The sequence below is a fragment of the Pteropus alecto genome, unplaced genomic scaffold (assembly GCF_000325575.1).
Source record: "Pteropus alecto unplaced genomic scaffold, ASM32557v1 scaffold138, whole genome shotgun sequence".
Lineage (NCBI taxonomy): Eukaryota > Metazoa > Chordata > Mammalia > Chiroptera > Pteropodidae > Pteropus > Pteropus alecto.
In genome coordinates this window covers 1578162-1594322 of record NW_006441525.1, presented here as the reverse complement: position 1 = coordinate 1594322, position 16161 = coordinate 1578162, and the positions used below count along the sequence as shown (strand labels likewise).

The 16161-nt window shown below is 38.7% G+C and overlaps 1 protein-coding gene across 20 annotated transcripts in view; it reads left to right on the top strand.

Moving 5' to 3' along the window:
• Positions 1 to 16161, top strand: part of CUNH9orf3 (chromosome unknown C9orf3 homolog) — a 335956-nt gene that overhangs the window by 257509 nt on the left and 62286 nt on the right. For 12 of the 20 annotated variants that reach the window (XR_003048420.1, XR_001517531.2, XR_003048421.1 and 9 more), the window contains exons 12-13: positions 152 to 214; positions 626 to 697. Coding sequence is in view for 9 of the 20 variants with exons in the window: in XM_015594789.2 (XP_015450275.1) it covers positions 152 to 214; positions 626 to 697 (135 nt within the window). In the remaining 11 variants the exon portion in view is untranslated. Of the gene's footprint in view, positions 1 to 151; positions 333 to 625; positions 698 to 16161 lie in introns of all 20 variants that reach the window. The other 8 variants (XR_003048423.1, XR_003048422.1, XR_003048426.1 and 5 more) reach the window with 1 other exon arrangement.

Genomic DNA, 16161 nt, shown 5'->3' with positions numbered 1-16161 from the left:
TGGCGGCCCCCGGGCGCTGGCTCCAGCGCCCCAACTCCCACTCTCACCTACGGCAGGCGAGGTACAGGGTCAGCGCGCAGAGGGGGTGGGGCGCAGGGGAGGGGGCTGGGGCGGCTCCCGGGATAAACTTGACTGTCCCCTTCCCCCGCAGCCGCTGCAGACTGAGCGCCAGGCCGGGGCGGAGTGCGTGCTCGTGCGGCAAGTGGGCGTAGAGGTGAGCGCGAGCGGCGTGGTTCCTGCGGTCCCCTCCCTCCTGGGGCAGTGGGTCCCGCGCCTCATCCCATCCGCGGAGCCCCGGGCGCCCTGTGAGCGCCAGCGCGTGCCAGCAGTGGGTAAGCTGGCCCGGGTTTGGGGGCTCCGATGCGCACTGGAGCGGGGGCGGCAACCGGGACCCAAGATGGGAGGGAGCGGCCCGGCAAAGGTCACAGCCTGGGCGCACCGCAGCCCCGCGCACCCCCCAGCCCCGCGCACCGAGGCAGCCTCGCGAGCCCGGACTGGCGCCTGTGGCTTCTCCAGGTGAAGCCAGAAAGGTTGCGTCGCGAGGCCGTTGAGCGCTTCTCACGCCGAGGGTGGCCCTTTGGACCTCTGGTCTTATTTAAAATGCTGTGTGGTTTTTGAACTTCAGGTCGCGAAATGGAATCGAGTGAACCGGAGACCTCGAAAACGGAAACGAAAGGAGAAAGAAGTGTTGGAAAAGGTAGGGGTCCCCGAAAGAGAGCACTGGGTGGAGTTCTTGAAAAATCTCCCTATCTGCCCCTGAGGACTTGGTCACAGCTGTAGAGTAGCATTCTTTAAAAAGTTTTAATTAGATATACAGCAAATCGTAAATTTACGTGGATAGTTCTATAGAAATATTGGCTGGCAATCCTAATGATTAACAACATATTATGTTCTTAGGAAGTAATAATGACCCGGGGTCGAGATTCGTTTCATGATCGATAAGTAGAGCTGTAGGATGTAAGCGGGTCCCATTATCATATTAGGCCAGAGTATTTATTATGGAAATGTTAATGTGCCCCTAAAAAAGGGGAGCTTCTGAATAAATCACCCAGTATCGGGTATCTTTGTTTGGTTGTGACAGATACAATAGCACACTCACTCATTTAGACTTTAATCTCAAAAATGGAGAAGCTGAAAAAAGTAGATTACTTTGAAATGCTAGGAGGGATTTTATCTACTGTAGAACAACTGAGAAATTTGTTTTCTGAAATTTAGAGTTTCAGTGCATTACTTTGCAGAAGTTTGGACTACCTATTTTCTCCTGAAATTGTCTTAAGTTAAAACTTGATGTGTCATTGTAATATTGTGAAATAAGGTAAGTAGTCTGATGTTTTCTAAATAACTTATTGAAAACTCTTAAAAGTGAATAGTGTTTTTACAGTGTTACAGCAGATAAGATTTTTGTTGCTTTAAAAATTACTTTACTGTTTTTTGATTCTTGATAGCACCAAGGGATTAAAATAGCGGTGTGTTGTTTTTCTGCTGCTAGAATGTATGATGAATCACTCCTGTTTCTGAAGCCAAATTCTTGCTGATAGCATTGCTGCCAACTTGTGTGATGTGTTGCCTTAGTATGGGCATTGCAGCGTCCGAGAATGTGCACAAAGCACATCATAATGAAGGTGATACCAAAGTTCCAGAGTGCATTTAAGGATACCAAGGGCGGCTTCTAAGAGATTTGGAAAAGAAACTGGCTAGGAGTATAGCCATTTGTAGCTAGACATTCCGTATGTGGAAAGTAGTACCCCAGCTTTTCCCTGTTTAAAAAAAGTCATATATGTCACTTTGGTTAAACAGTAGTAATAGAAGAAGTCAGTTTGAACAGATTTGAGTTTTCTGACCATACCTCAGCATATTATGGTAGGTCATGTTTGTTTAACTTTTATGGTCTAGGTGTTTTTAAAAATGTTTGTGAGGTGATAAAGGAGATCAATCATAAAATGTCCAAAAAAGGAAAAAGAATTATGGCTTGCTTAGTATTTAAAATATTTTCTAGCTATTTTTTAAACTGAAAATAAGATTATCCAAGCACACAGTGTATCATGCATTAAAGAAGGGGAAGCTGTCATCTTTGTGGATTACTGGGTACCATCACTACCAAAATCTGAACTTGAAGTACCCATGTTTGTGACACCTGTGGTCTGATCACTACTTTCTGAGTCTGAGAAGAGATGGGTGGGGGACTGAGGATTTTACTTCCCAAGCAAAAGGGAGCCCTTCCCTGAGCCTTTTCCTTGAGAGACTGTTGTGTTAAAGCTTATGAGGAGGACACACATTTGCCTTTTCTTTTTTTGAAAATGTGGGCAGCAGTCTTAAAGAGGATATGAAAATGAAGTAGGTTGGGACCAACGTGCTGAAAAGAACTTCCTTTCAAGGAATGAAGCTTAAACCTAACCAGCTTTGAGGGTGGAGGTAGAGAGGGCCAGAAGATGGGAACTTTAAGAGAATATTGATAATTACCAATGTCTCTAGTCTTCCCTCCTGACTCTGTGCAGCAGCCAAGCCCCTTGCCTACTGTTTGCCTCTGCCATGCCTAGGAGAGCGTTTGGAGCTCACTGAGGCAAAGCATGCGATATTTTCAAGGGCAAGATTGAAAAGGAGTGCGATCAGCGACCAAGAGCGTTAGAACAAGTTCCGAAAGGCACAGAAGCTATCCTGTAGCTGGTAGCCAAGGCGCATCCCCTGATTGCCCCAAGTGTCTATTCCAAAATATAGATTGAATTTTCTGTGGTGATAAGTATTCAGACCGAGGTTATGTCTTAACCTTTTGCTAGGATTTGAACCTGTTATTAGTAGGTATCTAGGTAATTAACTTACTGTTCCATTTAATATGTTCTTTAAATGTCTGCCCCAAATAGAAGCAGATTAGTCCGTTTTGCCTTTTTGGTGCATCCACTGTATTTTTGTACAACATTAAAACTGACCTTTTCTGCTGATATTCATTTTATATTGCTGTAAGATAAGAGACTGGGTTTGAGATATTTCTGATAGGTGTACATTGTAAATCTAGCTGTTTCCTTTAATTGCCTGCTTTGTGTCTTTGCCCTGTTTCCCTTCATGATATTCTATCCTGCATCCCCCAGTCTCTGCATCTTCAGTTCTCAGGCAGGATTCAGCCTAGCCGAATGAACTTGGTTAACTAGTCTGTATTTAACTCTGCTAGGGTAATATTTTTCCTCCGATTTTTACTGACTTGTGGAAAGCAGGCTTCTGCCTGAGGAAGGAAAACAAAGCAGTGGTGCAAGGCCAGGGTCTGGAACAGGCATTGGATGAGCAGTTACACGTGAAGAATGTAATCTTACAGGAGATATTGGTATTCGCTCTTAAAGGAGATCCCGAAAGAGCTAAGTGGTAGGCACAGCCTGATGTAACTTGAAATACTGTACTAGTTGAGTTTTTCAGTGAACTCATAAAGGGAAGCAAAACAAACTTACCCTGTGCTCAGCTGTGGGTTAAAATAACGAATAATGAAATAAAGTAAACTGGGTGAGTGAGAGGTACCACCCAGAGGAATGATTTAAAATGCTCTTCTGGCCTTTTCTGGCCTGTTGTGTTGTGTTGTGTCGTGTCATGTCATTCCCGCCCGCCCACCCACCAGATAGCTCTCCTGTCTTTCAGTGCTGTTTAACAGATTTTCATATCTTTCTGAAGATACAGCATTCTCTTATGTATTTTCTATTTTCTGTGATGTTTATTTCCATTTTATTTTCGTATTTTAGCCCTTTTCCACTGCTATAACTGATTTTCTAATACTTTTTTTCCCCTTTATTTTAAATGACAAGACTCACCTCTTTTCTGGTTCTCAGGTACTTTCTCTTTATATTCAATTCCTTTTATTTAGTTTGAACAATTTGTGCAACAGAAAGGCAAGGAGAACATGAACAACTACACAAAGAACAATTAGGATGAATGGATCAGCCTGTTCTGCAAGGGCTGGTTAAACAATGAGGATTGCAACAGTGAGTTGTATAATGTGTGCTTTTTAAAATAATGTTAATAGATTTTACTAAGTGGCTGTTGGTTTTGGAAGAACACACAATTTTTTTTTGCTTTTTAACCAAAGAGAAATACAAATTATCCATCGCATTCAAAGATTAAGGAATAATATTTTTTTCTATAAATATATGCATTTAAAGTAGTATAAAGTTTTTATTGTATCAGTATTCTGAGGACTAGGGATATACTGTAGATTAATATTTTACGAAATCATATATCTGAGGAAAATATATGAATGACGTATGATTCTTTTAGAGGAAGAAAAATCCCAATTTTCAGATTCAGAAGAAGCACTCTTTCTACTTTATGTATATCTAATAATATTTAGAGAACAAATTTTAAAATACTCATTTCTGGTCATCGATAAGTATATATGATGATGATATCAGAAGTAGTCACTGGTATATTTTCAAAACATTGACAATTCAGCAATACTAAGGTTGGCTTTGTTATTAATAAGTGTTCCTTTACGTGTTTCAAAGTTAGTGGTCTTGGCGCGGGTGAGGTTTTCTGGCCTCTGTTTCGGTTAGTCATAAGGAGCACTGCCTGCAAGTGGTTTCCAGCAAAAGCACTCTTGAAGCTGACTTTAATTATTATTTTCTGCCAGAATCTGAAAAACCGTACTCTTGAGTATAAAATTGTTTAAAATTTGGTGAAGTTTTCCTTGATATAGCGAGTGAAATGTAAAAATTTAGAAAGATAGTTCTGAAAAAGTGGGCTTTGTAGTATTTAGCAGCCATTTTAGTTGGAGCCAGATGATAAATTCTGTTTTCTGAGTCTTTGAGAAAAAATATGCTGAAACTATTTTCTTTGTGCTAATATCCTTCCTAAATTCTGAAGTATTTTCACTCAATTTTTATTTTATTTGTTCTTTTCACACACTTGATTCTGAACTGAGATCAGTAATACTCTTAGTATAAATAATAGCTCACAGATTATTAAAATTATGTCTAAAGCCCAACTTTGTGCATTTTGCCACATTTATTTCTCCTTTAAAATTTTTATACATTCCAGGAGAATGTTTTTATCACAATTCTAATATTGAAATATTCAATATGATAAAGGTAGCTACAAATTTTAAACTATTTAACAAAGTGCTTTACTGTTGTTTGTCTTTGTGGCAAAGGTGTGTTTTATATTTGGTTTACAATTTCTGGAAAAAACGGTATTTAAGACTATTAAAAATTATCTGGCTCTTTCTTGGACCCAAAACTGCAGCTGGGGACTGTGTTGCGCTTGACTCCTGAGCCGTCAGACTGCAAAGTTTGGTAAAAAGGCACACTATGAATTTAGGGAGTGCTGAACCAAGGGTCCCGTCACCTTACAGGAACTACCCCATGGGCAGCCACTGTTATGCAACTCAGGGAGCATTTGTGTTGAGTGGTTTCCCAGGCACTGGTGCCCTTGCCTTTTTTCAAAAGTACTCTTGCCCTGTGAGAATTCATAACTAGCCTACATTTATATAGCTGTAATCTCTTACAATAGCTTCATTGATACTTGATCTCCATAGAAAAGCTTTATGGATTCTAATGAGTCAGAGCTCTTGAGGCACCAGCCACCCTCGCTTCTTGCTCCCTCCCTATCTGTGAGTGGCTTTGTGTCCTGAGTTGTACTGATTGTGCCTTTGGATGACAACTTAACTTGAGTGATGGGGGAAGGCAGAGTAATTTATTAAAAGTAATTACAAAGAAACCAAACAAAAGGAGTAATTACAGTGCTGTTAATATGCAATTCGTTATTGCTGAAATATTCGGAACTTGGTCTTATGAGTGGGTCTCCCTTTTTGCCCTGTAAACCCCTAGCAAATGCATAATTTATTAAATTCCCTATATCCAGGTCTCAAGTTAGATCCGGTTTCACAAGATCTTGGTCTTTTTTTTTTCCCCCCACCTTTTTTTTTTAAAGCTGGACCAAGGAAAAATTGCTTATAAAATGTGTTTTTGGTAGCCTTGGAAGGAAATCTGATCTGTATAATTTCTATCATTAAATTTTCATCTGTACATTTGTTTTTTTTTTTTTTTAAAAAAATGTAGTTTAAAGAAATATTCTGAAAATTCTGAGTGTACTAAAATTTTTTCCCGTTTTCAACTAGAATAACAGGAAAATTAAAGAATAGTCACCCACTTATCCTCACATACTTATTTACATATTTTAAAAAGAATCTTTGAATGGAACTATTCATATAATAATAGCTGACACTTATCATGTGTCAAGCGCTCTGCTGAGTGCTTTCCATGTATCAGCTCATGTAAATGTACATTAAAGTAGTGTCACAAACCAGCAATGTGATATGAGAATGGCGTAGACTGAGTCAAATGCTTTATTGAAAGTAGATGAGGTACAAATCAAATGAATGCTTCGGGCCAGATGTAAAAATTCTTTTTAGCCCAGGCTATTGATAGCCCTAGACCACCAGCATAAAGCACACATTTCTAAGTTAGGAAAATCCCAACCGGCATGTATTTTCAAAGCACTTGGAATAGTGCAGATAATTACCCTATTGTTGATTTTAGCAGATTTGATGCCAGCAGCCAACGACTCTTCTGTGCCATAGAAGATGAAAGCCATTTTAATATAAAGCTTAAGAATTTAGCCGGAAAAGTGAGGTGGGCAGAGAAAAATTCTGTGACCTTTTAGTTACTTTTATAGGAAGCATTAGTCCGTTTTTGTGACAGAATGCTTGACTTGGCACTCATTCTCATCTTTGGCATTTTAATGAGCTTCGGTTTTGTGCTGGTATCATATGGCACTAATAAGATGCATTATTTTACTAGCACCTACTGGTGTCAGTATAGTTTAGGGCCTGTTATTGTTTCCATTAATCTTCTATTTTAGGAGGCTGACACTAGCATGTATCTTAAAATCCATCAACATGTATTTTATTTATATTTCTGGTTCACTGCACACAGGAAAAATGACACTCAAGCCTCGGATCTCCACTGCTTGGAAAATGACCTGATCACATGTGGCCTTGATAAATATTTGTTGCATAAATTAAATGAATGAATTATAAAAATGTCACTTACCTTATAAATTCATACCTGGCTATTGCATTTAAAATTTTAATGTTCATATTTTTATTTAATTATTTTGTTCTTTAAAGCATATTTAGTAGAGCTTTCTTGACTTGTGGGTCATTTCTTTCATCGCTTCTATGAAGAGAGCTCAGAGCCAGGAAGACCTGACACTGATTCCAGCTCTGCCACCTACTATATGTTCCTTGAGTTTGTCACTTGACTTTTGCTTTCATCTGAAAAATCTTTTTATTTCATAGTCTAGTTAAGCCAATTTACATTAATTATAAAATTAATATTTTGCCTTGGCTCTTTAGTATAGTTTTATGATATATTTTTCCTCTTGTCCACTTTTTGATCTTTAGGAAGGCTTATATTTTTGTTTTAATGGTTATTTTGACATAACACATTTTTGCCTTGTCCACTTTTTTTTTTGCTCTTGTGTATTGATTCTTGCTGTGAGGAATAGTGAGATTAGATACTGACCTTTTCTTGCCCTTCACCTCTTTATTTTCTGTCATGTGACTTGAAATGTTATCTTTTTACTTTCGGATAAATATCTTTAACACAGTTGACCAGTTTGTTGTATTTCTCACATATTCCTCACCCTCACCACACACACACAATTTGTGGTAGCTGTACTCTCTTTACAATGTCAGAGCATGTAGACAGTACATACTATACTGCATCTTTTATAAAATCACTTAGTTTTAACTCTACAAGTAAATCTATATTTAATGCTCATCATCCACCTTTTATTGATCTTCAGTCATTTTGGTTTTTTGAAGCTAGTAGATTTCTCAGAAAGAGCTTGGGGCAGCTGTTCCCTGAGTTCTTGCATTTTTATAAGTTTGTGTTCTTTATAGGTGGAGGTCAGTTCAACTAGACATAAAATCCTTGGTTCATTTTCTTTTTCAAGTATCTTAAATATGTTGATTCGTTATCTTGCATAAAGTCATTTCTTTCCCTCACAATGACCTGGTCTTTTCTCCTGGATGCCCACATTTTTTTCCAAAATTTTTTCTCATACTATGTGGATCAGTTTTCCAGTTGTCACTTGGCTTCTGAGCTTTCTTTTCCTCATTTGTAAAACGAGAATAGTGCCTGCTCACAGAGTAAATTTAAAGACCAAATGAGATACTATCTATAAAGTGCTTTAAATGTATTTTCTTGTTGTTAGGAACTTTAAAATTTAGAGTACTTCATTTTATGGGTAGCCGGACTTGAGTTAGCTTTATAATTTGTGAGACATCTAAAGTGGACGGTCTGAATATTTTTGTCTAGACCCTGACAGTAAGTAAACTCACTCTCATTCCATGTGGCAAGCTGTCTGTGTGGTGGACTACTGTCCTGAAAGCAGTGGTCCTTTTTGAAAGTATTTCATTTAGAAAACTCCATCTCGTTTTATTCTGCTTATACTCTTGTTAGTTTGTCATATGTTAGTTTACCACACAAAAGTCTAGATTTACATAATCTTAGTTTATATGTGCATAGAACAATACCCAGGAAAAAAGGGACTCTTATTTTTCAGTCTAGTCAGCCAACATGTTTTCTTGGATTTGTTGTACATAAGACCCTGTGTAAGAAGCTGCTGGAAAATACCAAAGAAACAGGAGATGTCATTTCTGGCCATCGGAGATAAAACACACAACATATCAAAGTTCATTTACAAAGCAGCATGTGATAAATAAATCCAAACCAGTGTAGCACAAACTAAGGACATGCCTATATGATGCATTTTTACCTGAGGCTACCCTGCACTAGAGTTTCCATGCCTGGACCTTGTTTTGATAAAGCAACCCTTTAAGCATGCAGGCTGGAAGTTATGGTGGGAAATTGGGTAATTGAATCAACTGAATCCATTTTAATGCTTTTACCTGATTTGTAAGCACAGATAGGGGTTTGATTGATGTACATATAAATAATGTTAGTGTTTTTATATGAATATGTGATTTTTAAAAATAAATTCGTCCATGTTTTGCAAGTAAAGCTGGAACCTATCATAGAAATTCTGCTCACACTAATAAACCAGGTTGATTTGGAAACCAAAGGCTAGAAATGTAATACTGTCTATAATTCTGTGTATAACACATTCCTTATTAAATTCTACATTTATTTAAACAATTTATTTACTAACTTCATTGCATATCCTCAACATACAAAACACTCAGTAAGGAGTAGAGTACAAAAATGAATGGAACACAGTCCTCAAAGTGTTCATAGTTGAGAAGTAAAAAACTATAGGGTAGAAAATAGAATTGAATCAAACCTGTATCAGAGGAGCAGTTTAGATCTCTATAAGGAAAGGAAGTTAGAGCACTTGGGCTTTTTGCATTATCTGTAAGCCTTGTTCAGGCTGATAGCAGGATACAAATGTTTGTTTCAGTTCATTCAATTTGTAAAATTGAGGATGCCATGAATTCAGAATTCAGATTGATTTCATGAGAACATACCAAAATGGTGAAATGAGTATTTCTCTTTGGCTCACTAATGGGAAATCAAAGTGCTGCAGCCAATTTTTAGGCTCCTTCTGAACTTGGGAACATTTTCAGTCTGTTTCACACTTCATTTTTTTGCCTTTTATTAGCATTAAGTTTTGGGTGTTTTTTCCTTCTACTAAACGTTTAGTTTCATGGCATAGTAAGAGACAACCTCTTCAGAGTTTTTCTCTTGTGATTTTTGAATGCTGTATTCTGTCATTAAAAAAAGATCCCACGTCTTCAGCACCGCAGCTACAGCATTTTTTTCTAAAGGTACTAAAAAAAAATAGTTATATGCCCCTTTTATATTCCTGATGATGAGAACAAATGTACTTGTCAAGTGAGCCACAAAAATGGCATTAAGTATATATCCAGATCGTTTAACATTTTATGTATTTTTCTGTAAATCAAGAAACATTCGTGTTTTCGAGTGAAGATTCATCTTTGAAGATTCACATTTTATATATATGAAAGCAGGAAAACAATTTGGTATGTGATAATACCAGGGAAACCATATAGAATGAGAAAATGGTCTTAGAATATGTTTTTACTTTCCTGACATTTTCATAGAAAAGGCAACAGTAGTCATTTTATGTGGCCTCATTTATAACTGAAAGTCATGAAGCTCATGCTTTTAATTTTCTGTGGCAATTTTCGTTTGGTGTCCAAGAAAAATTCATGATATCCGTGAAGGGCATGAGATAGTAAAGAGAAACAGGAGAAAGAATTTAGAAGAGAAACAACATAATGTCTGGATTGTGTTCATATATAGTTTGATTTCTGATTTTTTTTCTCAACTGTCACACACACAAGCTTTAGTTTTCAGTGTTGAAGATACACCCTTAACATTCATAACAATAAAGGTAAAGGATGCTGAGTACTCCCGTAGACAGCGGCAGATAGTGGTTCTGCTTCTCTCAACAACCTTAGTTATATGTCATGTGTATTTTATATGCCATAAAGTTCACCCATATACAGTTTGTTGAGTTTTAAGATATGGATACAATTGTGAACCATCACCACAATTCAGTGTTAGTCCATTTCCATCACCAAAAAGTTCCCTTATGTTCATCTGTGGTCAAGTTCCATCCCCACACCTAGCCCCAGGCAACTGCCAATCTGCTTTTCATCTTTATAGTTTTGCCTTTTCTAAAAATTTCATGTAAATAGAATCATACAGCACTTTAGTTTTGGATCTGGCTTCTTTCATTTATCATTGTGCTTTGAGATTCAGCAGTGTTGTATGTATCATAAAGTTATATTCTGTTGTGTGGATATACTGCCTTTTATTTATCCATTTGTTGGTTGACAGATGTTTGTTTGTTTTTTGGCAACTATGAATAGCAGTTTAACGATTTTTGTGTAGACATACTTCTCTTGGGTAGATTCCTAGGACTGGCATGGCTTGGCCATAAGGTAGGTCTGTGTTTAACTTTTTAAGAAACTGCTAAACTGTTTTCCAAAGTGGCTGCATCACTTTACATTCCCACCAGCAAAGTTTAAGGTTCTCAGTTTTTTTTCTGCCTTCTTATCAGGATTCGGTATTATCAGACTTCTTTATTTTCGCCATTCTTGTGGGCGTTGAATCATGCTTTTATATTTAATGCTTTTATTTCTCGAGAGGATCAGAACGTGTCCACATACCCTAATATGCTTCTGTCCTCCATTTTACAGATCAGAAGGCGGTAGTGCAGTGAGTAGAAATTCTGAGTGTCTCACCCAAGATCCCCAAATGAGTCACTGAGCCTGCAGTCCTCATGTCTCTATTGGAGTTGCAGCAACCTGCTTTTGTTCAGACTCTTGGCTCCCTGTGACTTGGGGTCCTCTGTGTCCTCATAGCCTTGTTAGGTGTGGCTTTCTTTTGATCTTTGTAGAATGATTCATTCTTATCCTCTCTGGAATTTCGCCTGATGAAATCCAGTTGTTTTCTGCAGAGGTGTGCTTGTGTCTTTGAAAGTTAACTCTGCTCCTTACTTGAAATGCACAGGCCTTGGGTGGCTCAGGCCAGGTTTCCAAAGTGGTCCCATGTTGAATGTGTCAGTGAGTGTCATCCTGTCTAAGGGGGTAGGTACGTCACCAGAGTCTTGTGGGAGTTAAGTGAAATGACTTAATCTAAGACTGCTGGCCCTTACTAAATATTTAATACATTTTAGAGCACCTCTTCAAAAAGATTGTGAAAGGCTGATTACCTGATGACATGTGGATAGCAACACCATTAATTTGCGTTTTTCTCCTTTATGACAATGAGACAGGAAAATATTCTTAAAATTAATTGAAAATTAAAACTGTATTAGCCTTGGTTTCTTCCTGTAACCGTTCTTTGATTTGCAGCAAGTATAGCAGTATTACTTTTACAAGTCTGTGTTTTGTCTCTGTCTTTTGCTTTATACTCCAGATGACCAGTTGTATTTCTCAGAGCTACTGCATTGTTTCATTTACATCTCTCTTCATTTCGTCCACGGCAGTAGAATGAATTATCATTCCTATTCCAAATTAGAAACACCCAAAGTATTCTTCAGGCTGTCGATAAGATTTGTTTTCTAGCAGAGCTCCATTTTAGATCAATTGATAATCATTTTTTATACCTAATAAGTCATTGCTTTTATTTTTTTGCTCCAACTACTTTGATTCAAAATTCCTTTGCAGGCTGGTGGAGCTTATACAGATACCTAGCTAATAAGAATCACTTAATATTGGCCACATCTCTTCTTCCATTGTCATTGTCACTTTACAATGTATTTCTTGTCTGTGGGAAGGTTCCAGCCCCCCTTTGCTAGACAGGTTGCACCATTTCATTTCATGACAAAAAGTGTCAATTCTAGTACAGGTAATTGTGAAGTGATTAATTTCTCTGAAATTCTTGGTCATGTTGAGTTTCTGTATGTTAAAGAGAACGTAGTTTTTGGATCTGTGGAAATCTCATCGTGCCACACAGGACATCAGGAAGAACTAGAGTCAAGGTAATTTCAGAAAATAAAATCATCACCTGCAAGGAGCTGTCTAAAATAACGACAAATTCTAATTCAGAGCAACTGGAGGAGTGTGCTGGTTAATATAGAGTCACAACTGCTACTTGACGTCCTAAATACTTGGGTGTGCTGGGCCACAGAGGAAACAGAAGGAGAACATCACATGCGAAGTAGAACAACTTAAATTCCACTTTGGCACTTTATTTGGAAGGCTGCACAAGACTAGAGTTGTTAGCCTGGAAAAGGCCTTACAGCTTTTCTAATTCTGACTCTTATTTTACATGCAACAACATGGAGGCCCTGAGTGATTTTAGGTCACAGGCCAGAACATTGGCCTGGGACTAGAGACAGGAGTGACTTTTTTTTTTTTTCCCCTCCTCTTTTCAACTGTCTGTGTGGGCAGCTCCCCATAGTAAGGTGTGAAGGAGGGGCAGCTGTAGGTTCCAAGTGAGAAGCATCAGGCTGGCCTTTGTTGTGTTGTGGGGCACAGATTCTGAGGGAAGCAGGGAAAAAAGGTCAGGGAGCTTCAGGATGCCCCTACAAGGCCATCTCCAGTGGTCCAGAAACATATTCGTAGTGCCCGGCTTACAGAGGACCTGTCCATCTTGGCTTGGTTAGATTTGAGGGCTGTCTTTCCAGAGAGTGGGCGAAGATTCAGTGGTGAGACAGCTAAGAGTCTGCAAGGCTTGCCATATTTTACTTTTCATATTAAATTAGTGAATATTACAAGGCACAGGATATTTGAAGTTTATGTGATGCTTGTCATGAACCAAGCAGCTTGAGACATGAAAATGTTGTGTTTTTTTTTTTTAATCAAACTGGTTAAGTAGACATTTTATTTTGAAATGTAGTAAAGGCACTCTCACAAACGCCTTTTCTTTAGTCTGTGCAGATATTTTTTAATGTATATGTTATTAGTTTTTCTAAAATGCAAGGCTGCTTTCCATGTCTATACGTCTTCACACCTCATCTTCATACCTCAAGGTATTGCAAATTTAGAGTTCAGTGAAGTTTTTCTACAGCAGCTCTGACTTGGCCGTTTGCTTGCAGGCCAAGTCATGCCTCCTCCATCCCCAAAACAGTATGGATAAAACTAATGCTGAACTTGGATTATGAAAGATTTAGCTTTCTAGAGCTCTCTGTACTGTTGGCAGGGCAAAGTAAATAGGAATACAGTATTGTGGTTTAGGGAAAAAAGCTGCTTGTGTTTTCTCTGTAATACAACTGGCATGACTAGAAGGTTAGTGCCCGAAATGGGCAGGTGAAAAAAAGAGGTAGTGAGCTGCTTCAGACTTATAGAATATGCCGCCCCCGCCCCCCCGCCCCCAGCAAAATGAATGGTGCTAGAGAGAAGACACCAGGTGATACTCCTGTGATGCTAATCCTGGCATACTTTGAGTCTTTATTAGAGATTGAGTCAATGATATGGTCAACAATAACATTACCCAGTCGTAGAGCACCAGATAATCTAAATGATGCTGAACTATCTTCCAACAAAGGATTACTGATGTACCAGTGTGCGTGTATAGTTCGGGTGTATGTGCATGCAAACAAACACTCACTATCTGTTTCATTGGCCTTTGACCTTCAAGCAGGGGAGGTTTGCACCGAGGCGCACTATGTAACCACTGTCTCCCATCTTGGAGGGAAGCTGCAGGCGCTATTTCGAGAGCTGGCGCTGCTTGCATCTGACTCTGACTCATGCTCCCAGAGAACTGCCTCGTGCATAATGCAAAGTCATTGCCATCATGAGCCATCTTGGGGAGAGGCTCAGTGGAAAAAGTGAAGGGGGAGCAAACCAGGCTCTAGTACTTCAGAAGGCGCGGGGTGTGTTTTTTGTTTAGTTTTGGAACTCCTGTAATCCTGATGGAGTTCAAGATAATACAAGAGAGGAAATCTGACTTGTTGCTACAGGACTTTTCACTCTTGTGTTCAAATTCTTAAGCAGGAGGAGGGTAGGAGAGTAAAATAATCACAAGTGATTGTAGATTCTGAATGTGTATTCATAATTTTTCAATTTTTTATTTTTTGTCTCAAAAAAATTAAAAACAAACCTGTTTTGCAATCACGCACTGTTACAGAAGGTATTGTGACCTTCAGTATTCTTAGTAGTTGTCTTCAGAATAATCTTCCAGCTTCTGGAGGGCACATCGTGAGGATTCGGTGCAAAGAAGAATTGCTATGGTATTTTTGGTGGGACTTTTTTCTCTGAAAAACTGTTACCAGCATATTTGGAAATACTTTATTTTTTTTAAAGACAGTTCATTATGATAAATCTTAATATCAGAAATAATTAAAAGTTAAAATAAAGTAGCTGTTTTAACAAGAGATCAGTTAGAGAGGGTTCATTTGTTAAGAGCATTTACTCCCAAGCAATTTTCCAACTCTAGTTTTCTTAGCAAGAGAATGTTAGTCTCTTGTGGATGGATACTTTTTTTGTTTTCCCCAAAACATGTGATTTGAATTAACTTCCCTCTCCACAGAACTTTGGAGATGGCTGCAGTTGATGCCTGTGGCTCATTTGTGCTCTTAGCATTAAGTTGAAATCGTAAAGTACATTTCTTCCCTCTAGAGTTCTTCAGGACATGGAATTCATGGTCAAATGGGCAGATCGAAATCCCATCTTCACCCCTTACTAGCTTTTGTACCTTGGACAAACTAGCCTGTGTAAGCCTTGATTTCCATATCTGTAAAACAGTTTCTGTAAGTATTTAGCAAGAGCTGCCAGTGAGTCATTGCTCATATTGTTAGTAATATTAATGACAGTAGTTATTAATGTTATTGGTGATGGGCTATTCTATTATCAGGGTTAAAAGTACTTTGTCACCTGTGATGTATTATAAGAACAGAAGGAACCCTGAGAACCAGTAGGATAGACCAAGAAATGTAGCCACAGGAAGAGTGGCCGTAAGGGTGTGTGTTTAGAACATCAGCATGGTGTCGATGAGCCAGCTGAAGTGTCCCCAACATTAAAACCAGGGTGGCAGCCCGATTACATCTCCAGCAGGTTCCTGCCACTCCTAGACGTATACCTGTCTCCCAGGCTGACCCAGGGAGTCTGTGTGTGGGGCCGCTCTGTCCCTGGCAAATACTGCCTCAGGTTCTATTGGAAGTTTCCTCTAGGCTCTTACAAAGAGAGTTTTAGTTGAAGTCATCAGAGCTATTTTATCGATTTTGGTTCAGGTCTTAATTAAAGTGATCTCAATTTGCAGAAGGTCTGGCCATCCAGAAATACAGTGCTTGCTGGTTTCCTGAGCTCCAGGAAGCTTTCAAAAACAAGTGCTGAGATATTCCCACCTCCCACCTCTCCACCCTCCCACCCCGACCAGAAACTGTAGAGATCTGAGTTTACAATAACTATCATTCTTATGTGTTACTGGCTCACGGGAATCCCCAGGCACTGACTTACTAATAGAAACCCACTTAGACACAGAAGAAATGGGCCTGCTGTTTGTCTCAACTATGAGTAATGTGTTATACATGATTTTAAAAGGCTTCACAGAATGTCCTTGCTTCTGTACGTCAGGATCAATATTTTTTCAGAGAGAAGTTTTTATAGATAAGCCATAACATTATTTGATAATCAGACATAATTTTCAAGTAGTTAAAAGGGTCATTGGACAAAACTCAGTGGACTGACTTTGGCCTCCTAATCTTAAGGATTGAAACACCATGTGCCCTTTAAGGTGTGAGTATGCTTGA